Here is a 22699-nt window from a genome sequence, read left to right on the forward strand (position 1 = left end):
ATAATATAATTATTTTTATAAAGCACCTTTCATAGAGGACCACCATCACAAAGCACTTTACAGAGGTACGCTGTGAACCATGCATTATATGCAGAGTCATTTATAAATAGGACATTGATTTAACATCTCATCCGCAGGATGGAGCACAAGGAGGTTAAGTCAGGGTCACACAGTGAGTCAGTCAGTAGCACAAATGGGATTTGAACCGGTGACCTTCTGGTTACAAGCCATGGCCTTTAACCACTGGACCACACTGCCTCCTATAGCAGTTCTTCTGGGTATTATGAGTTTAATTGATTATTGATTACATGCCAACATTCATTGCTTTGTTCCAACGGCTCAAACTGTCAAACAAAAGAGAATACTGGTATGTCTGATAACACTTCGATTAGGCCGTCACATTGACTCATTCAAGCCTGATGTTTGTATCCCCATAAACAGTCCAAGCAAATGTCAAGATTGGCAGAAATGTTTTTTTTTTGTTTGTTCCGGGGTCAAATAGACCTAAAACAAAGAAGGAAGGAAGGCATAAAGGTTCCTGACCTGAACACAGAACCTTTTATTCAGAACGGCTTGTAAGAAGTGTCCCAGCTAACTGAATGAAACATTGTTTTACTAAATCCTCTGTCTGGGAACTGACAGCTTTGCTTTCAGGATAAAGATCGCCCTGTAAAAAGCACCTTTGTTCTGTGTTACTGGATCAGGAAGGATATTAAAAAAGACTAATGTGTCAAATGGCCAGCAGGGGACAGTATGTGGCCATAATTACCCAGGAATTTAATTTGGCAAACTATACAAAACGAGAGCTAATCAACACCCAATTTGAGTTACGAAAAAAAAAGAAGTAAAAAGTAAGTACTGGTTAAGTAATCAAACAATTTCTTATTTATTTTATTTGTGGTCGTAAAAAAAATAATCAAAAAACAGAATATCTGAAGGCATTTAATTAAAAAAAAACAGGATGGATAAACAAAATGTACAATGAAGAAGTAGAAGCATCTTTAAAGGATGATAAAACAGACTCAATTAACAACATTTAAAACTGTGACAGCTTTGAAAAGAAGGTTACAGAACTCCTTTACATATTCATTCTGAACTTCTCAGTGATTGGCTGCTGACAGCCACAGCTCTGGAATGGACACAGGTGCTGACGGCACAGGGCGGAACACAGTGTGTTCACTGGCCTAGACGATTCCATACACAGGGCACTGTACGTTTCATATCCATGTAAGCGTTCTAGACCGTTGTCAAAGAAATCAACAGTCTAGAACAGTTTAATAAATGGTGAATCAAATATTCAAAATAAAACACCAGTAAAAAAAAGAAAAGTTAAAGCTTTGTGAATGAGTCATGAGTGCTTTACAATATAATCTTTAACCCTTTAATAATCGCTACACTGTCCAGAAAGCACGATGTAATGAAGTGTATACATGTCTCGTATATCTGTTTAAATCTGAGATCGATGCTCAAAACCCTCAGTATCATGCCCTGTAAACTCTCATTGAATGATGTTTTAAACACTTTGAATCCCAAACTAATTCTTCAAAACCACCACATCTGCTCCACAACTCATTTTATTTTCAAAAGAACTTTGCATCTTTCTGATAAAACATCTCATCCAAACATTTCTTTGAAAACATACAGCTTTACCCTCCGTAACTGGACAACCCTGCTGCACCCCCCTCTCCCCTCTCAACCACCCCTCTCTCCCATCTCAACCATCGATCTCTCCCATCTCAACCACCCCTCTCTCCCCTCTCAACCACCCCTCTCTCCCATCTCAATCACCCCTCTCTCCCATCTCAACCACCCCTGTCTCCCAGCACGTGACTTCCTCATCACCTCACTGGTCTTCTACCCCTGGTCCCTCACTATTTCAATGCAGATGTTCGATTTGAATAGCGTTCTTTTATTGGCACATACAGATATGCTTACACCACTAGACTGGACATTTAGCAGGGCACCATCCATGTGGTTTGCCAGAGGAACTCTTGTGACCATAGAACAGATTAGCTAGATGTCTCCTTAATGTTTCTTAAAACATGACACTCATGCACTCCTCTTGTTAAAACAGTTTCCTTTGGAGAAACTGCAAGTACCCTTCTTGAATAGTGTAGTACATATTAAACAGAGGCCACACTGTCCAATGAAAATGAACAAGCAAGTCAGTGTTTTCAACATGCATTAACTAGTGAATATCAAACATGCTTATATATCAAAGGAGCTACCCTCATGGTATCTGTTCTGAAGTTCATATATCAGTGAAAGTGTTTTTGTCACATACCTCATTTTGTTAAGTGCATGAATCGGCATGGCATATGAAACTTCAGATACATGCACAGCATCTAACAAAAGCATGTCAACTATGAATTCACGAATGTACTTAAAATCGGCACGCTCAGATAAAAGATTCTTCACCAAACCCCATTCTGAGGGTCTCTTTTGGCGTGCTCGTGTGTTTTCTGTTTTGCCATTCCAATTTGCTCCTCACCAGCTCTTTCTCCACAGCTTTGGCGTCCGTGTGACAGTTCTTAGCGTCGCCATGCAGAAAGTATTCCTTGACAGTGTTCCTGACTGACGCGGGCAGTATGATGCGAATGGTGTGCCGTATTGTGCTGGCTGCTTTACTGTGAGTCTTTGAAGTGGGCAGGTGTTCAATGCTAGCCGCTGCTGCCTCTGCAGGACCATTCATTTCAGTTTGGACCTGCACGTTTGGCACCTCTGAATTCTGCCTCGTTGACACTGACTGCAGTACCAGAGGAGTGTTCTGTCCATAAAAAACAGTCTGTGGAATATAGACCTTTACAGTCTGACTTTGGTGTTCAGCACTAACTGGAGGATCGTCACCTGAGCCTGACACGATGGTGGGCTTTTCTTTCTCGCTCTGCTCAGAATGGTTATTCATTTTTACTTTGCCCGGAGCCATGTAGAATGTTATCTTAGTGCGCTTCATCTTATCTTTACCAGTTTTTGGTCTAACCATTTCTATGTGCTTTTCTGATGTTTCTATTCTCTGTGGTTTGGACTCGCTGTCACAAGCCCAAAACTCTGGTTCCAATTCCATGGACTCTTGGTTCTTTCCCACGCCCGCTTGACTCGGTTCTGTCTCTCGTCCCTCGTGTTCTGAATCACCTCCATCGTCCTCAGCACTCCTGTAACTGTTAACACTCAAAGTGCTTTCACAGTAGGCCTCTTGCACCTCTTCTGGAACTCGACTGCCTGCAGTATCTTCAATCTCGTTAATGCAATTATTGTTCTCCTCTTCTTTTTCGTCATACTCTTCATACCAATCCAAGTCGCATGGTTCTCGCGCCATAGATGCCGGCAAGGTCATACTCCAATCTTTGGGGAACTTGCTGGGAAACTCCGGAGAAAGGGGCTGCAGTCTGGTGGAAGTTCCAAACATGAGAGGCAGTGAGGAGACCTCGGCCGGGCTGAACAAGGAGTCCGAGCAGTAAGAGAAGGCGCTGTCCAGAGAGCTCAGGGATGACGCAGAAGGAGAGGTGGTTGTGGAGGACAGGCTGGAGAAACTGGACCTGTTGGACAGGTTCATCCTGTGCGGCCCCAGGTGCCTGATCCTCGAGGCAATTTGTGGGGACCTCCACAGGCCAGGTTTGGTTCTGTTATTCACCCTGGGGCTAGAGTCTCCTGCCAAAACCTTAGGGCTGTCTAGCCGCAGTTTTTGCATATACTGGGAGCAGTCGGTCTGCCCTCGGATCATTGCAGCATCGCAGCTAGACTGACGCGCTACAGGCTCATGCAGTCTGCTCAGCAGCTGGGAGCTCATGCACACGCTGGGCTCCGAGGAGCAGCGGTCTCTCGTCGATCTGATGCTCTGGAGAGTGGCGAGCGAGCAGACCGACCCGCTGGACCGGAAAGACACCTCGTCCAGGTTATCGCAGCTGTAAGCACTGTCTTCGTTCAGGACTTTCTTCTTATAGGCGTCCATTTCATCCAACAGCCCCCAGTCCTCCTTCTCTTCTTTGAGCACTGAATCGTTTAAGGGAAGGAAGAAGGAGTCCCTTTCCTTTCTGTTAAGTGTTTTCGGCTTCTCCTGTTCCGAAAAGGTGGAATCGAATTCATCCGATGAGTACTGCTGCTGGAAGGAATGCCCGTCTGCAAAACAGACAACAGGTTAGGATTAGAACCAGACACTCCAAGTTAAATTCCTTGTTTGAGATCTGGAAAGGGACTATGGTTTTAATAATACATTTAACCAGACATTTGATTACCGTAATTGTATGTAAAACTACAATAAAAAGGTTGATCGTTTCAGAGCCTGTAGTCCAAAGAGCTTGTTTATGGCTATGTTATTGATTGTGCTGTTGATTCGGATGTGCTTAACCATGTATTTTGGCAGAGCAATCCATACAGACTGGAAGCCAGCGAATCAGCTGATAATTAAGACATCAACAATAGAACAGTTGCAGTCAGGAGGTGAGCAGCATTGTTAGACTTGGGAGATCGCCCCCTGAGGATCAAGCCTGATGTGTATCGTCAGATTCATGTCAGGAGATTTGCTTCGAGGAAAAAACTGCATGCATATTCTTAGCCAACTGTCTGACACTTACCCAGTGCATCCTCTGAGCTGCTTAGCTGGTCCTTGTGAGGTTTGTTAAAGAGTGATACAATGTCTTCCCCGAAGATTGCAGGGGCTTTTTCAATTAGGAGCTGAACAAGCATGGCAACCTACAAGGAGAAAACACAACCTGTTTAACAGCCACCTTTTCAAACGGAAATACAAAAACAAGTAACCCTACTGCAGACGACACAGCTTTAACCCTTTTTAAAAACAGTGGACAGTCCTTCTCTAATATGAAATGCTTATTGTACGCTGTTTCTTATATGTTTAATAGTAAATCAATGTAGCCATTTGTCTAAACTAAAGGGGCGGTGAAGGAAATAACACATCATTCTACACTGACTAACTGCAGACATTTTGCTATAACAAAACTAAAATATGGTTTGCTTTTCATAATGAGCAAACCTTGCCAAAAAACTTTTTTCCCTGGTTTGGTGGCATGAGAACAGAACCTTTAAGAACCCTGAAGCCAAAAGCAAATACTGAATGGTATTTATAATCTTATGTTATTCTTAAAGGTGCACTCTCACTGTTGAAAAGTATGTGACACAAAGTCAAATGCTCTTACTGATGCTTAACTTGCTATAAGCCTCTTTTATAAACCAGGATTGAAGAGCGCTTATAATTCAAAAGAGGGGCGCTCTTTAAAAAGCAGAGAATAAAATGAAACCTGTGTTGCTGCTGTTTTTTCTGTAGCTATCAACCTAAGCAGATTACTTCCTAATGGACCCTTATAAAAATTAACCACAGTATATCTGCATATGCTTTTCACTTGGTTACACTATGCATTTCCCATAGCTTACCCTGGTTTGCCATGTTTATTGATATGATTTACCATCCCTTGCTATTCTTTACAATGCTGTCCTATGCTTTCACTGTGCTTCATTACTAAGGGGAGATGCTGTAGTGCAGCCTGACCTTCCTTGTGGATCTGCTCTCTTCCTCTGGCCCCGTGGAGACAGGAAGCCACAGCATGTTGGGAGCGATGCACAGGGCCAGGTTGAAGGCTGTCATCTGGTTCTCCTCAGACCTCCTCTCGATGTGGTGCAGGAGAGCGAACAGGTAGCGAAGCAGCGTGACGTTAGCTTCAGGGAGACGCTCCACAAGCCTGTCCAGAATAAAAAAAAAATCACACTCTCAATCACTGCATTCAGCTGCGACAGGGGAAAAGGAAACTTGTGTTTTATGTTGTTTAGCTTGGGAATTCTTTTAAGGCTAGACCGCAAAGCTATGTGGGGTGAAGCAGAGAAATGTGTAGGTCAGTTAATTATCGTACAAGCATCGTACAAACCTTTTTATGGCCTCTAGTTTCTCTTCAGAGTTATTTCTCTCCATTGCTTCCATCCACTTGTGATACAGCGCTGCTGAGAGAATACTGCCAGGAATGTTGCGCAGAAAGTCCTGTAATAAGACAGATGTTTGAAGATGCCATGCTGTATATCTTTACTGAAGATAGGTAGCAATCAGTTAACAGTACCTTGTGTATGGAAACTTCTCAATCAATTGTAATTGTCTAAAAACTTCACTTTTCTGTTTTATGTCAGACTAATAGGTATGACATTTCACGTCTGAACACTGAAATAATCTTATTTACAGCTGCTATTTTCACCCAAAAGTGCTCAAAACACAGAACGTAGAGGGGCAACCAGTTCTGTAATCTGTTTGGCTGAGGGCAAACATCAATGTATTTTAAAAGTAAGTTAATCTAAAATATATACCCCGTTCAATTCCTTCTTTAATTCCATCTCATGCCTCCACATCTGATTTAGATTGGGCTGAACTAGCAGCAGGGGCTCAGTGACTGAAAGGGGAAAGTGAGGTCATAAAGATGTCTTACTGTGATGACGGCCGCGGCCACAAACACTGACTCTCCCTCCACCTGCACAGCATCGCCCGAGTTCAGACGCTCCTTCAGCTCCTTGCAGGTTTTAGCGTTGGCGGAGCGCCTGAAGATGCCCATGGTGGACGGGCCCTCATGGTACAGGAGGCAGAGCATGTCCTAAAAGAGAGGAAGAGGAAGGATTGATGTTTGACAGGCTTTGATTTAAATAGTTCTGCCTCTGTGTGCTGCTTGACGTACCTCGACTCACCAAACTGCAGTTCTTTACCTTCCATTTAAGCCACTTAGTGACAAGACAGATATACCAGGATGAGTCCTGATTGCCTCAATTGTTAGCTGCAAATCTAGATTAACCATATCTCTTCATCACACTGTCTATTCGGTCAGTATATGGCACAGTGATCGCTGGTCAGTGTTTGTGATCTCCCAGCTCCTGCTCACCATGATGGGCTTGGGCAGTTTTCCACTGGGGCAGATGGAGGGCAGGGAGTGGCCGAACAGCTTGCGGGGTGAGGTGGGAGATCCCAGTTGACTGCCTGATGGGCTGCTGCTCCCCCTGCGCAAGGCCCAGTCTATCAGAGACTTCTTCCTCTTGATGTGTTTCTGGAAGGAATCTGAAAGAGACGCAGAGTCAAATACAGACTGCCACACCGGTCACATGGTACAGAGTTTAAATACGATTATCGCTCAGTTCTTCAGTGGCTTGGTGAACTCTACTGCGGTGACCGTATCTCCAAACAGACTGTTTTGTGGTGTACAACACAAATATGCTTTTCAGAACTAGAGGGCTAAATTTAGAATTACTAAAAGAAACGTAACAAATTTGATGACAACATTTTCGACTAGAAGTCTTTCTAAACGCAGCATACGTTTCATAACTGAATATCAAGACTGCTCTCTCGTCATCCTCTAGTCTTTCTGACTTACATTACATATGACAATATTAAAACTTCAATTAAAAGGCTCACAAACATTTTGTTACTATGAAGTAGGACATAGGGAAAGACTCATGGGTAAATTTTTCTTTTCATTGACGTTTTTTAGCTGCCCATTGAGCGCTGAAAATAATGACACATAATCAGAGGAACTGCACTGGTTCTCTGTTCGATTTCCTGTCAGCGATAACGTGACAGGAAGTTATTTGCTATCTGCTCTACAAACTCACTTCTTCCTCTAGGAGATAGAGATAACATTTTTCTTGTTGTATTTTCTTTTTATCTCTAAAGTATTTCGAGAATGCAGTTTTGCAAATAAATAAACAAAATACACAGGAATAAATACACAGTTGTGTGGAAAGCACTCTTGAATGGAGACTCAAGGCCTGAGCCACTTACACTAGACGCAGACAGGGGTTTGGCTCTCCAATCTGAAACAGGGATCAAATTCTTGTCTCCCATATGGCCAGTTTTGTTTAGTTTAATTACTGGCGATTGCTCTAGTACTTAGCCCAAGCCAGGCCCTTGCATTCAACGAAATGCAATGACTTCCTACAAGGGTAAACTATAAGAAACAGTCAAGTAGACAAAAGCTTGAAGACATCAGGGTTTGTGACAGGAGTATTTAAAATTATGAGTACATTGCTAAGATTTTAGAGTATCCAAATGAATAGGGGTTATTTTCAAAGCCCTTTATTCTAAAGAGTAAATCATTTATTTTTCAAAAGGAGATCATTTATACTTGATACAGTACTTAGAAAATCAGCCACAATGTCTTTGCTTTTGAAAACAAGAATTACTTTGAAAGAAGTCAACGTGATTTGATTTACACTTCCCGTTGAATCTGGTGAAGCTCTTTCTCGTCGGCTGTATGACTGAGACGTGATTTTCTTGTCACATGTGCAGTATGTTAGAAAGCACATGCATTGGCTATGTAGTTTACGCTCTCAGGATTCTGTTCATTTGGCTGTTCCAAGGGTTCAAACACATACGGGAGAATTATCTTTTGCTGATCAACTCCCACTGATGTGGAACTGTTTCCATCATAGTATAAAGATGGTATAACCTTTCTCTCTCTGGTTTTAAAGATCGTATTTGGGGATTGCTTAGAACCCCCTGCCATTGCTTCTCCTACAGTCCACATTAATAAATTGACATTGTCGTATTTACTCTGTTCTTTGATCTCTGTACGCCGCTGATTAAGTTTGAGCCACACATGCTTTTCTTGCGTTGTTTGTACTTTATGATTTTTTAAATAGTTTTCCAGGACCCCTTTGTAAATGAGGCCTTGGTCTCAATGGGTAAATCTCCTGGTTGAATAAATAACTTTTTCGGGTTCTGTACCTGTCCTCACGTGGCTGCGCGCCACGGGCCGGGGCTTCAGGATAAACTGGCACTGGCGCTCCCAGGGGAGCTGCTCCAGGAGAAGGGCCCCGTCGGGGGCCAGGATGTTGTTATTGGCCCTGCTGGGCTGGTCTGCAGAGTCCCTCAGGCAGTTCATGATAATACTGAAGGGGAGCTCGTGCCCTGTTGAAGAGGAGGCCAACCGGTTATACAAAAAACACTGCACAGGAGCCACTGCAAGAAACAGTGCTCTTTTATAATGCACTATATGGCATTTTGTCACAAAAAGTATAATGAACCCATATTATTTTTATAGGCCACTTCTACAGATAGAGCTGAAACTCAAAAGACAACACATTTCAATAGAAAAATAGCAGCACAAAAGATGATAAACTATGGAATTATAAAACACTTAAGACCCTGCACAGAGAGCCTCGCCAGACATTAAGCGCTGTTTGGGTGTTCTCATTAACACTGCTGCGTGTGTGGGTGTTCTCATTAATACTGCCTGTCAGGTCTTACTGCTTAACTGGGTACTCCATGAGCACCAGGGGGCAGTCTGACTTATTCAGCTCTCTTCTGGGCTGGAAAGATGCCAGTCAAGTAAAAGGGAGGAGAACTGAAACAAGACAAAGTTACTTTCCATTCCACTGGAACACAGGAGTGAGACGTGAAGGAATGTTCTGTTGCTGACACATCAGCAGACCTGCGAGCCTTATAAACCTGATTAAAAACCTATGAAGAAACAGCACGTACTGTAGACACTGCGCTACCGAGCATCAGGAAACAGCAGTCATTTCTGTGTGTGTGTGTGTTTGGGGGGGGGGGGTCTCTTTGTTGCAGACACTGTAAACATTGAAAGATGTATCAAAAATAAAAATGTGCATATGTGCAAAGCTGCTGTAAATACAAGGAGCAGTATGTGCTGAACCTTAGCTGCTATGGACGTCTTTTTTTCTTTTTTCTGTGGAAACATTTACAAAGCAGCGACTGTGCTCAGAATAGACCTCTTTTTAGCAGCTATGGTGCCAGTTAGACTAAAACAACAGGAAGCTGATTTTTCCACGGTTCTTTCAAAGTAAAGTCTGGGTCTCTGTGAATTTCTGTTGTGGTGAGCAATCTAAACAAAGCACTTCACTTCCACACAGGCACTGGCTATGAAGTCTTTAAATAACTGAGCCTCAGCTGGACTACCTACCCAAACTCGAGTAAAAAGTCTTGTGCAAATGCATACAACTAAAATGATGTATTTCCACTTCATTTTTCATTGCAAATATCTGGAATTTGTGCAAAAGTACACCTATGTTGCCCTAATGTAGTATTAATTTAATAAATGCTGGTTACAAAAAAGAAGGTACATAGCGGGCTCCCAGCACAGAGGAAGAGTGTGTGAGGAAAGCAGACATTGCAATACTGTTAACATGCCCTAGAGGGTGCTGGGTGTGTTATTGGAAGGAGTCGATTCAGGCATGTGGCAGTATAAAAATGGCACTGCATGTGTGCAAGTCAGTAAACAGGTTTGTGTTCTCAGCTCTGTGTTGAGTGAATCATTCTAGTTAGAATGTGACCCTGTGAAAGGGATTTACCTTTTACTTATCCAGCAGACTATCTTGTATTAAGGTTCATTTTTCAGTATCAGTAACTCATTTAACCATTCTGTCTTGGAATAGCCTTAATGCTAATGCCATGGTGTATTGACTTCATGCATGACAGTGCGGGCAGCACTAAATGCATAAAAAATAGGCTGCAAAGAGCTCCATGACAGAGCAGGGCTAAACAAGGTAACTTTATATAGATCAATACATGTGTTCTTTTATTTCTGTATTTAATTCAAATTTTCAGACCAGGTTAGCCCCTTTGAGACTCAAGAGCCCGTTTCGAAGAGGGTCCAGCAGCAGTTACATACACATCTGACACACAGCAGAGTCATTTCCTAATCCATGCCAAATGCAACAGCACAGTTAACAAAGCCAGGCCCTTATACAGGACTGCATGGCTGGGGATGGCTCTTACCGATAAGGGGGTAGGGGGTTTCCTCCTTGCCTGACATTACCCAGAGGTGGTAGTCACTGGGCTGGCCCTGTGGGTGAGAGAGAGGAGCACAGAGTCAGAGAAGAGGATGAACACGCCAGGCAGTGGAGAGAAGGGAAACTCCAGCCCACTGTTAACTGGGGTCCCCGTCAGGGGGAGGGAAGGAAATTCCTTTAGGATAACAGAAGGCATGGTCATCCTGCAGCCTGCAATCATACAGACTCGTGCACTCCCAGAGTGTGCTAGCAGCTATTTCCATGAGAAATTATAAAGAAATGCCACTCACTAGCATGTGTATGTGGTGAGTCAGAGGAAAAATGCAATATTGCCTTTTCCTAGTCTAAATAAACCCTAACAGCACTTTACATTTCAACAAAATATGTTTGAAAAATACTAATGGTTTTTATGCATTCTTAATCCTGTGTCTTATGGTACTGTATTAGTCTTTTTTTTGTTGTTATTGTTGCTGGGTTTTTTTTTTTGTTCTCCTATCTCTTCTTTAATACAGTACTTCTGCCTATGAGCCACCTGGTTAAATATACATTTTTCTACAAGTTTGACTCATACTGTATGTTCTGGACATATCATGCAGTTGATGACTACTTTTAAAAAATACATAGGGAAATTTCAAGGTTATATCAATTAAACACTAAATATTCCATCATGACTTTCCACTTCCTTGCTTGATTTTTAAGTACCCAACTCAAACAGCACCTGCATATTAATGGCATGAATCACCTCCATTATGCTCCCCTGTCTGGTGTACAGAATCAATATGGCGACTTGTTAAATACTCACTGGACTTCCAAGCTGCTGAGTGCTGAGTTTGATTACTTTCTCTGCAGTGTCTGTCGAGCCCACTTTCAGAGTCATTGTCTAGAAAAAAAAAAAGATTCCATTGAAAAAGTAAAGCTAAATAATGTCTTCAAAAGGTTATTTTAAATGACCCACAATTATCATATTACATTTTACACTAATATATGTTACTTGTATCCGAATATAGGCACTTACTGAAGAAGTGTGGTTCCCCACATCCAGCAGCATGATTTTAAGAGCTATTTTCTTTTGGTATTCCTCCTGTTTCATTTCGTTGATTTGCCTGCATACAAGAAACATTCTTGAGACTTTTTGAAAAGCTATTCAAGACTTTTATCCAACACACCTTTAACTACTTAAGAGAAGTATGAGAACTTCACAGTCAGGTGAAGGAACTAAGTTTGTTGAATATAAAAGGCACCTGATGTTAATGACTCATACTGAGCTATTGACAATCTATTACCGTATATTACAGTAATGTGTTTGGAAATTCACAGAGATGAACATGGTTGCACCGAGCTGAAAGTGGATGCTGTAAAGCACAGACAGTGGAACAGGCCTTACCATTGCAGAGCTGAGAGCCACTTCCCCTTGGCTTCGGAGGAGCTGAAAGAAAATAGGATATAGTTTTTACACACTAAGGACTTGCTCATACTCTTGTCCTAACACTATCCCATTTCAAAGCAATCTGGGACCCGAGTAGCCAACATAGATGAAGTATCATGAGCTAATCAAACTGGAACTTGAAAATGTTTTTTTTTTCCATTTGGAGAGAAAGCGTGCATCAGTAAACACTTTCTAAAAGAGGCCCCGTATCCTAGTCTAAACGTACACTTGATATTTCAACAATATATTTGCTGTCTTTTACCATCTTCACACTCGCACATGGCATGATGCAGCCACATGCTGTTTGCTTGACTTAGGGTTAGGCACAGTGCTCACATTTGCTGGTTCAATATGGGACCCCTCCACTTGTTCTAGGACAGAGTTCTTAAAAGTAGTGGATTTAGATGGTAACAAAAGGAATATAAAAAAATATATATATTTTAAAAATCTGTTTCGGTCGAAATGTTTGCGTGACCTAATTGATAAATATCCCTGCAGTTTCGTCTCCAAGTTTGTGATTGTGTGTTCGACGTAATGGATCTGCAATACCTCAAGGTTACCACGTAGTTGGTGGTTGGCCAGCCAATAACGAAAGAGGTCTCTGGATTCATCTTCCTCTCGGACACCACATCGATGCAGGATGCGATCCACAGCTCACACACGCGCACCTGCTCCTTCAGCTTCAGGCTGGATGAGGACCTGTGAGAGAGCGAAAAAGGATTGCCAATAAAACTTTAGTTTGCACAGCACAGTATGTGGTTACACTTTCCCTGAAGAGTCTTTTAATGACACTTATTTGCAGTATAATTAACAGTGTAGGAAGATGCTGACATAATTGATTTGTAATTTCACAGGAATTAACCCTTTGGTTGTGTATTTACAATGTGACAGCATATGTAGCAATATAATTGCAGTGTAATTGCAATGTATTTAGAGGTACTTAATGTAAATAGCCCTAATAACAATGGTAGCCCTGTCAGGATTGTAAGTCCTTGTTACAAAGGATACTGACATTCCAAAGCTGACTGCAAATTAACTTTCTGATTAATTGCAACCTTGCAAAACACTGCAGGGAAAATATATGCACTGGCAGTTATATCTTAAAACAAAAGGTAGGTACCAGCTCCTTAATAAGGAAGCCCAGACAGATAACATTCTCAAAGGCTGCCAAATCCTCCCTTGCTGTAACGTTAGATACATGTGCTCATTATATGAAAGGTGTTAGTCACAAAGTTAAATCTAGGTTGCTGAGTTCCAGAAGGAAAACCGAGCCAGCACTGTGTCAATGAGTACTGTGTCAGGAGAAATAAAAAAGAAAGTGCTTTATGACAAACAAAAAGATGAAAGATTTCTAGAACCCCCCCTCCTGATTTTGTATCTTTCCTTAAATGGAACGTGTTTCATCCAAATCCCTCCATGATGTTCCATTCACAATACAGATTGTTCAGGCAGATTGTTTCACATGGGGTTATCATCAGTGACGATGTGGGCAGAGTGCTGTCCAGTGCTTACTTTGACTTGGCGATAATGAGGGTGTCACTGTAGAGGAAGAGGTGTCTCTCCTGTGTCTGCAGCCCTGTGGTGAGCTGTACCCGCTCCTCCATGATGAACGCTGAGTTCTGGGCACTGAAGGCCTGGATCAGAGACCCGTTGATGGTGGAGGCTGGGGAGAGAGGCCCATCCCTGGAGGAATGCAAATACAGCAATGATGTCATCACCTGAAGGCTTAGTGCAAATCGAGGGTCTGTGAAACCAGCCAACAATGTAGCAAATATAGGACCCTAGTCACAAAACAGTCTGATGTTAATTCAGCTGTTCCAGATTGCTGTTAGTTCCTTTAAAATAGTTTACTGTATCACATTAAATCGGTCACCAGTAATTCAAAGGAGTCTTGTATGCTTCAAACAGAATAATTAGTCTATCCATAAATTACACTGGATAGAAAAAAAGTCTCTACTATTAATTTCCAGTGCCATATATCATGGTCATCTTACCTCAGCACATGCCAAGGATGTGCGTTCTAACACAGACTGTTCATATTTCCCAGAGCTTTGTAAACCATGCTATATTAAGAGAGGAATTCTTGGTCCTGATAACGTTACAAATGATGGTGAAACTGACAAGGTGCCGGACTAGACGTCCTACTCTGTCACAAGCTCAGAGAGCTGGAACCGAGCATTATTTAAATATACAGCCTTTCAGATCCATCACAAAACAGGATACAGACAACTAGAAAAGTAGTGTATGTACTAGGCTATAGATCCGTTCATTTAAAGATAATAAGGGGGACACTCCTCTCTTTCAGGATAATGGGCAGATAGAGCAAAGGGATGCCAATCTATTGTCAGCAGCTTGAGCCCTTCCAAATATGAATTCAGACCCCACAGCTTTCAATGTGTATCCCTCAGTGCTCGGCGGCCGGAGGTTTCAGGCCTCATGCCAGCACTTGTAAAACTGATTGATTCCCATCGTATCTTTGTGCGTCAGCATGAAGGCAAAGCCATCACACTGAGAACTCCAGTCTGCTCCGCTGCGCTGAACAACTTCCATGCTTTTGTAAACAAAAAGAGGCAGAAAAAAAAAAAAGAATTCCAGCAGTTTACTTACAGACAAACTCAAGATGGCACAACAGTTAGAATTCCAGGAATATATTTCAAAAGCCACTGTTTAGATTTTTTTAAAATTTATTTTTTGTTTGTTATTTGGTTGCAGCTTCCACGAACAACTCTGCTCCCAAATAAAGTCAGGAATTCTGTAGAGAAAGCAACATTAGAGCTCCTGAAGCCAAGCTGTAGGAAAGACCACAGTGACGCTGAGCCTGAGTGGGAGCTGGAATCTGGAGGTTAATGTGTTTTACAGCACCAGGGAATGTGTATATAACCTGCTATCAAAGAACGTAGCCTTCAGAAGTGAAAACGAGCACTTCTTCTCAGTGCAGCACCTGTTAGCATTGTGTCTGTACTAACCAGCAGCCTGTCTTTCTATCTGCCTGTTGTACAAAGTGCTGTGCATTAGCATACGATTGTGTGTTTTGCCATGCTTCCAATTGACTCTTCAGACTTTCCACCGCAGTACACTTAGAGCCAGTTTGCACTCCAGTGACAGCAGTCTACTGTGTGGTCTCACCTGCTTTGTGTTCTGGATCTGCTGAGGGCTTTACTGATGGCTGAGGGGGCAGACCGCCTCCGCTGCATTGTCGTTTTCATCTTCTGAAAGAGAATGGAAAGAATACAGTCAACAGCTTTGTGCAGGCACACTGTACTGTACCGTGGCTGGCAGGACATTTCTGTCAAATGCCTTGTCATTTTTTACTATATAACTACAAGAATTCTTACAAGACTTCATGAAATATGTTGGTTTGGGGGCAGCTGTAATAGGCAAATGGTGAGCGTTGGCTAGTGATAAATTCAGTGCAACACACAATACATTTCTATAGCACCAGAACCGGTAAGCTTATTAAAACGCTTTACTGAGATAGTGAGTATACAAAAAAAAAAACCTTATGCACTCACCGTCACCTGAGCGGTGGGGTTCTAATACAGTATCACAGATTTTAAAAGGGGCGGAGACTTTCTGACATCACTTCATAGACTTTTTGCCAGGGATCACGGTTCTAAATATTCTTATCACGTTGCCCTGACTAGACTGTCTCTTTTTTTAATGGTTGTAATATATATATAAAAAAAGGTTATTACAGGTTACTGTGAATAAAGCCTCACAAGCACGTTGAAAGAAAGTCATTGATGTTCAGCAGATAACAACGCATGTGTAGAACCATCACCATAGGGACGACCCTTTTGGATGTAACACACTCCTAGTGTATAAACAGCTTGACAGTAGGATCATGGGACGTCTGATAGGGAAGTGACTTCCCACAAGCAGACTTGGAAATGACAGCGAGGAGACACTCGGTTGTAGCTTGCAATTGAGTTTGGTTCAGGAGATTAAAAAAGAAACTGTCATTAAAATATTTGTTTCTGAAATGGAACAGGATACACTACCAGGGAGCTGTGTGAGCCTGTTTTAAAAAGAAAAAGAAAAAACAATATCCTCTTAGTTATCCTGCACTGTCCCTCATTCCTCGTATGTTCCTATCAAAACATTCACAAATGTGCTTGGCATTTACTGCCTTCCTCTCATCATAGACCAAATAAATGCAGGATTGAGTAACGTCATCAACTAAATTGATGGCCAACTTAGTTTTTTCTTCTGTTTTGTATAGAATGGACGTGTTTAACCCTGGGTTTGTGAGGCATGAAACGAAGGTGGATGTTTCACACTTTTCTCTTAGTTATGGGTGCTATAATGATGCTTTATCATTTCTACCTGCATGCTCACAGGGGAGAGAAGGAAACATTTTCTTAACAGATCTTTCCTTACGAGTCTTGAAAGGCAGGAATGATACGTCATTTTGAAGCCTGATATATGAAAAACACAACAGATCCTCTCCATCCTGAAAGGAATCAAACTGCACTGTAGATGCTACTTATAACAATTTTGTGCTGTGGAGATCTCAAAGGAGTCCAAACCATGCTGCTTCTCAAAGAAAGCTTTAATTTTACACCAGTGGATACTAGTGGGTACCGAAGGGAAACACCTTTGTCTGTTTAATTCAGGTCACATTTTTGTTGGAATCTTGTCTTAGTACTGGGGTTTAAATTTCCATTTGCATTTTAGGAAGTACACAGCACTGTTCCCAAAGGTGCCTGCTTATGCTATTTTTGTTCATTGAATTTCAACAAGCATTTCAATAGAAAACATATCAGTACCTACAGTTTTCAAGCAAGTACATTATCGGCTTCTTTCTGCCTATTATACAGAACTTCCTTCATGCTTTAAGTAGCGTACTGCAAGGTACTTCTAAAGCTATTACATGACAAGTCCTTTAGTCTTCCCCGTGTCATATAATTCAAGGGATCATAAGGACTCTCGAATCATCTTTTTCTGATTTACTAATAATAAGGTGAAAGACTAGAGTAGTTTTAGAGCTGTAGGTTATTACAGTTTTATATTGGAATTCACGATTGAGTGCTAAAATGTAATGATGATAGTACCAGTAAAGTATTAATATATAATTTTAGATGTTTGACACTTTGGTGTTGAGACTGAATTTTTAACAGCTGCAGATTACTGCATCAGATTTTTCTATCAAATTGTAAGAGAAAAAAATATGACCTTTGATATGACTCCTTATACAGCTGGCCCCAGTTAGCGCTAGACAATGCATTGAACAGAGTAGGATGTCTTAGCAGGGTTGTGTACAATGCAGTGCGGTCTAGACTATAATCTTCATTTTCTCATTGTGTTATGTTTTTCCTATATGTTTTTTTACTTCTGTTATATTTTTGGAAGCTGGATGTTTGTGAGGGAAAAAAAAATCCTGGCTCTGAAACACCTGTTTCCTGTATATATATATATATATATATATATATATATATATATATATATATATATATTATACACACACACACACACAGTATATGCAGATACCTGCTTTTGCACATACAGGCTTTAATTCATTAATGGATAATAATGTACAAGTCTAAGATTCTTGCGTTTAGGAGTGAACTTCTCTTACTGTTGTTTCACATACATATCGCACTTGGCACGGGACAGGCATTCAGTATCCAAACCTTTCAGCCTGGTCTGGTCTTTATTACTATTAAACATTAATTGTTATGTGCCCTTTACAGTGACAACTTGTTATACATTTCTCACTGTGCTAAACAAATATCTATAACTAAATAATCCACGTGCTTTGTGCCTACAGAAGATTAATATGGACAGCAAAGCTGATAACCTCTGCTGCTATAGCAACCACAGTGTTACACTTACAAACACATCATTTGTGACCTAATCCAGGCCATTTGTTCTGTCTGAATATGACCAGAGATGCGTATTCCTATGACTTGTAAAATTTGACATGATCAAATATGCCACTAATAATAATCTAGTCTGGGTATCGGTAGCTGCAAATACAAGAAGCACTCCTGCTTCATGAGAGATGCCATTCAACAGGTATACAAGAAATAAACAACTAATGCCATTCAACAGGTATACAAGAAATAAAGTTAACACAAAGTTAAATATGAACATGACAATAAGGGAGGGAATAAGTCTGCACATTTATACTGTAGAATATGGGCGTGAATGAGAACAAGCACCAAAATAAAGAGGCTAAAATAAATAAAATAAAAACACTGTTTACATGTGAGGGGTTTTCACCCTGTCCCACAGAACAGGAAAAAATACTGTATCTACTGTATCTGAACCATTTCCAGTGAACAAGACTGAAGCCAAACCTACCAATAGCAGTCTTGTTTAAAATATTGATTCAAACGTGTTAATTCAAAATGAGGGATACGCATTGGAATGTGGCTGTCCTTTATAACCCTCTCACTGCTAGGAGCAAGTTATCCTCAATTTATAGTATTTCTCTGATGTTAGCCGAAGGTATATTTGAGTTTCTTTTTCCCCGTCAGCACCTAGTAAAATAATTGTTTAGCATTACAGAGGTGTGGTACCTTCCCGCAGTTACTGTTGCTGTACACATTCATTTATTTATGTCTGTATTTATTGTAGTGTAAAATATGTAAAACCTAGTTATTTGCGCTTGCTCTTTATAGAGTACTGTGTCCCCAATCCAATTTTACAGCACTGATGAACTGCCTAGGTAACTGTACAATTAAACAAATTTAGATTTGAATTAAAACATTTTGCTGCTTTAACGGTGGAATAAATCCCACTCAGTTTCTACATTCTTATCTAAAGTTTGTATTTGGATTAAGCACAGAGAGGGAGAGAGAGAGAGAGAGGTGGTCCCCAGCTTTCTCCTTAAGTTAAGAAATGCTTTAGTCAGTTCTAAATCCATGCTTTAAAAAAAAAAAAAATAGATATATAACAAAGACATAATGTCATTATGGTAGCAGCTTTTCAACCTGGCAGTAGAAGAGGTTAGAAATGCGATTAAAGTCAGCTTGATCTGGGAAGAAGGAAGCCACAGGACCCTATTTCTTCAACCTGAAAAAACACCCAGATAACCTTTGTGTCAACATGAAATGTCACCACGAAACTAGGGCAATGCGTATTTGTTTAAGAAATGTCAGTCTGTGCATACTTTCATTAAATTGTGCCCTGTGGTGCATTGGCTGCTTCCTGCACGTGGAATGAACAGTCCATGTATTTCCAAATTAGGAGACAAGATTATAGGCTGTGTTTATAGTGGTGCAAGGGGAGAAGGGATTAAGGCTGGCTCTCTATATGCTATCTCAGTGTACATTAGTACACTTTAGGAATGCATCCAAGGAAATGCAGTTGGCCATCTGAGAAATTCACACATCAGGTTACATTTTAACAAAGAGCCTCGAAAAATGTGGGATTTGGAATTGAATTCACGCCCCCTCCTTATGCTTGTGTCAGTAGTGGTGTGTGTGTGTGTGTGTGTGTGTGTGTGTGTGTGTGTGTGTGCGTGTGTGTGCGTGTGTGTGTGTGTGTGTGTGTGTGTGTGCGTGTGTGTGCGTGTGTGTGTGTGTGTGTGTGTGTGTGTGTGTGTGCGTGTGTGTGTGTGTGTGTTCTACATAATTTTCTATTGTTGTTTCTGCTTAAATAATTTTTTTTACCAGACATTTGTTTTTTTTAACTAATGTCCCTCTTCAACCACAAGTTCTGCTTCTGAAAAGACTCCTAAAAGCGAGGTGGTTATAGAAATGACCACAAGGGGTGCTTAGCTGAATTCTTTATTCCCTCTGAAAGTCTGGTTTTGTATAGAGATTTCCCGTAGAAGGGGCAACAATTTCAGCTGCACATCTCTAGTGGTCATTTCTATTATATCTTCCACCTTCTAATTCCGGAACTAGGTTCCAGGTTCTAGATTCCTGATCAGTTTGAGGCGATCCAATCTGTCCTTTTCTATGTACTAATAATATAAACTGACCATGTCTCTTTTACTCTTCTTGTGATCCCTTTGGGTGGGCAAGTCAGTTTTTTGAGGTGATCCAAACTTTCCCCAAAGGAAAGTGCATAGTAGCTCATTATAAATCATATGAACATAAACCAATTACAGGACAAATTATACTGTCACCCTTCCATGCACTTGAAGGCACTTGCGGAAAGATAATATTGACTCTATTGGAATGTGTGTGAATAGGGTGAGTTAAACGGATAGCGTTGATTGAGTGCATGAGTATAGAAGGTCAGGAAGACTCCACATCCACTGTCCACTATCATCTCCAACATCGCTCTTTAATTCCCAAACCTTTATTTGAGCTCAAACTACTCATATAAGACAATGCAATCACTGCCGGTCTTAGCCAACAGATTCCTGCAGACATGGAAATGACTTGCTGTTAACACTGCAGGAGATACTAACTTACTCACAATAAAGCTTTCCTTTGAGAGCAATGAGACAGAGTGCTGGAAACTGAAGCGTTTCTCTCTCATGATCTCGCTCTCACTTTCCAAGCAGAAGTTGTTTTACAATACCAGCCTGTTTCAAATTCTGCACTGTGCTACCCTTATACAATGTTAAGTACACAGTTGTTTTGCAGTTTGCAATTCTGTCCGTATGCTTATCATTTACCACAGTTTTCTGTACAAGCTTTACCATGCTTCCACCATGTTATTCAGCAGCGAATTTTTATGATTGCAAAAGGAATTTAATTGAAATACTGATTATGACAGCACTACATTTGTAAAATGCAATATATAAGCATGAAACCTTATGTACCTTAAAACACTGAGACAACAGTCCTTTGCCATTTAGTAATAGAACTCCCAACACTGCAGACCTGTACAGAGGTCTAGGAAAGATAATGCCACTTAGAAATGCAAACAGCTATTGCAGTCTAATAAAGATAATGCCACAAAAGGGCAGACCAGTAAACTACTCCTCCATATGTCCATATTTATGTTGTGTTTGTCCCCATTTCTTGTACAAGACACTGAAGTTATTTAGTTATTTATCCTTGGGTTATCGTTCTGTACATCTGCTTAGTGCTGAAAGGGTAAAACAAGCAATACAATAACCCATGGTGCCCAATTTGACTTTTTAATGATTAAGTTCAGGTGAATAAATGAAAGAAGAAACTGCGATTGTGAAAGGGAATGGTTCAGATAACAGAAAGACGAGTAAAGAGAAAGACAGATGAAAGAGTGATCATACCTTCTAGTTCAGTGCAGGAGCTGTGCACTTGCTCAGGCGACATGTCTTAATTTATTCTAACAACTCCGCTTTTTATAAACAGACGTGGCATATTTAACTAACAGTGCTTAGCACAAAATGAGCTACACTGTTTGTGTGAAGAGTGCAAAATATTGCAATTCTGTAAACAGTTGTTCATTAAGTTGAAGTTTAGCCCGTCTTCAAAGGGGAACGATGACTTTGCAATGGCAGTGATAAAAGGCTGACTGACAGACTCAATTAGCAGACATCTGAAAGCTGTACAGGAGCTGGAAAGCTACTAAAATACTGACATTCCTCCTTTACACATTGGAGCCCTGCACTCCCCATGCATGGCATCAATAACCTGGCTTGCAAGCAGCACTAATCCAGACGTCTGTTTCTCATTGCTCCCAAGCACTTGCCTTCTCTCGCTCCTGTATCCTCGACCTCACTGCATCGCTGTCTCCTTTCAGATGGCTGCAATTATTCTGCTGAGGTGTCATTCTTAAGCCAGGGAAAGCAAAAGTCCAAGCTTCATGAACATTATTTCCAAGGTCCTGGTGTCCGAATACTTAAAAAACAAAAGTTTAGGGTCTAAAAAAAGAAATTTGAGAAGAAAGAATGAAAATGAGGCAGTCCCCCCTGGCTGTCCTGGAGTGAGAGTGGCTCAGAGAGCTTCTAGTTTGCTCACTGCTCTGTGAGTGTTCAGAGCGTGACTGGACTGAGAGCCGATTCCTCCTCATTGACTAAATAAGGACATCCCTCCAGAGCCATACTCTCCTCTCTGCCCACTGGGGTCCCTCTCTGCACAGCTGCACTGGAACAAGACTGGAGCTATTTTCCAGCTCCAGAGTATCTCCTTACACTACTTTAGAATATGTACCGTAGTAGAGCCTGATGTCTGAAAAGTCTTTGTATCAGGTCATTTATATCCGATGGAAATGACCACTCTTAATTATTCTTATTTAACTCTATATTAATATACAAAATATAGTACAACATGCTGTGTAAGACGGAAGCTGATTTTCACTCACCCAAGGTCAGAGCGGCCAGTAGGCGTACTCATATACTCACAGAGTGAATCTCAATATTATACAGGACCCTATATGATATTTTAAATCTCTGTACGTTGGTGAAATATTAAACAGGGCAATAAAAATGCCCCTGCAGACTATTAAATAAAAACTTGTCATTTTTTTTTTTTTTTGCACTTCACTTGATTGGAATAGTGTTGTGTAATGTGGAACAATAAAAGTCTCAAATCCTTTGTGTGCCTTTTTTTTTTTTTTTTTTTTTTTAAAAGGGTATAAAGTTACATATTTGTTAAAATTATGTTTCCCAATACAAACTTTGAACCACTTATTTTACTGATAAAAAAAAACAAA

The 22699-nt window shown here is 40.9% G+C and overlaps 1 protein-coding gene across 2 annotated transcripts; it reads right to left on the bottom strand.

The window, feature by feature from the left end:
• Positions 1 to 868: 868 nt before the first annotated feature.
• LOC131697848 (rho GTPase-activating protein 20-like) lies at positions 869 to 22020 on the bottom strand. 2 transcript variants are annotated; one of them, XM_058989514.1, is made up of 15 exons: positions 21737 to 22020; positions 15281 to 15363; positions 13667 to 13837; positions 12704 to 12853; positions 12113 to 12154; positions 11744 to 11831; positions 11531 to 11608; positions 10715 to 10781; positions 8702 to 8884; positions 6864 to 7036; positions 6420 to 6581; positions 5874 to 5983; positions 5501 to 5690; positions 4572 to 4689; positions 869 to 4116 (listed from the first exon to the last, which is right to left on the bottom strand). In XM_058989514.1, the coding sequence occupies exons 1-15, from the start codon at positions 21815 to 21817 to the stop codon at positions 2399 to 2401; spliced, it is 3414 nt and encodes a 1137-aa protein (XP_058845497.1). In that variant the 5' UTR covers positions 21818 to 22020; the 3' UTR covers positions 869 to 2398. The 2 variants fall into 2 exon arrangements, with proteins under 2 accessions (XP_058845497.1, XP_058845498.1); XM_058989515.1 differs by lacking the exon at positions 21737 to 22020 and adding an exon at positions 21315 to 21703.
• Between the last annotated feature and the right edge of the window lie 679 nt (positions 22021 to 22699).

The sequence above is a fragment of the Acipenser ruthenus genome, chromosome 16, assembly GCF_902713425.1.
Source record: "Acipenser ruthenus chromosome 16, fAciRut3.2 maternal haplotype, whole genome shotgun sequence".
Classification (NCBI taxonomy): Eukaryota; Metazoa; Chordata; class Actinopteri; order Acipenseriformes; family Acipenseridae; genus Acipenser; species Acipenser ruthenus.

Bases quoted from the DNA above. Each gene is read 5' to 3' on its own strand.
- LOC131697848 (XM_058989514.1), bottom strand. From the start codon at position 21,817: ATGACACCTCAGCAGAATAATTGCAGCCATCTGAAAGGAGACAGCGAT. The intron at 10,782-11,530 runs GTGAGTATTTAA...TCTCACCCACAG, and splicing joins CTCAGCAGCTTGGAAGTCCA to GGCCAGCCCAGTGACTACCA. The intron at 7,037-8,701 runs GTACAGAACCCG...CGTCTCTTTCAG, and splicing joins GCGCAGCCACGTGAGGACAG to ATTCCTTCCAGAAACACATC.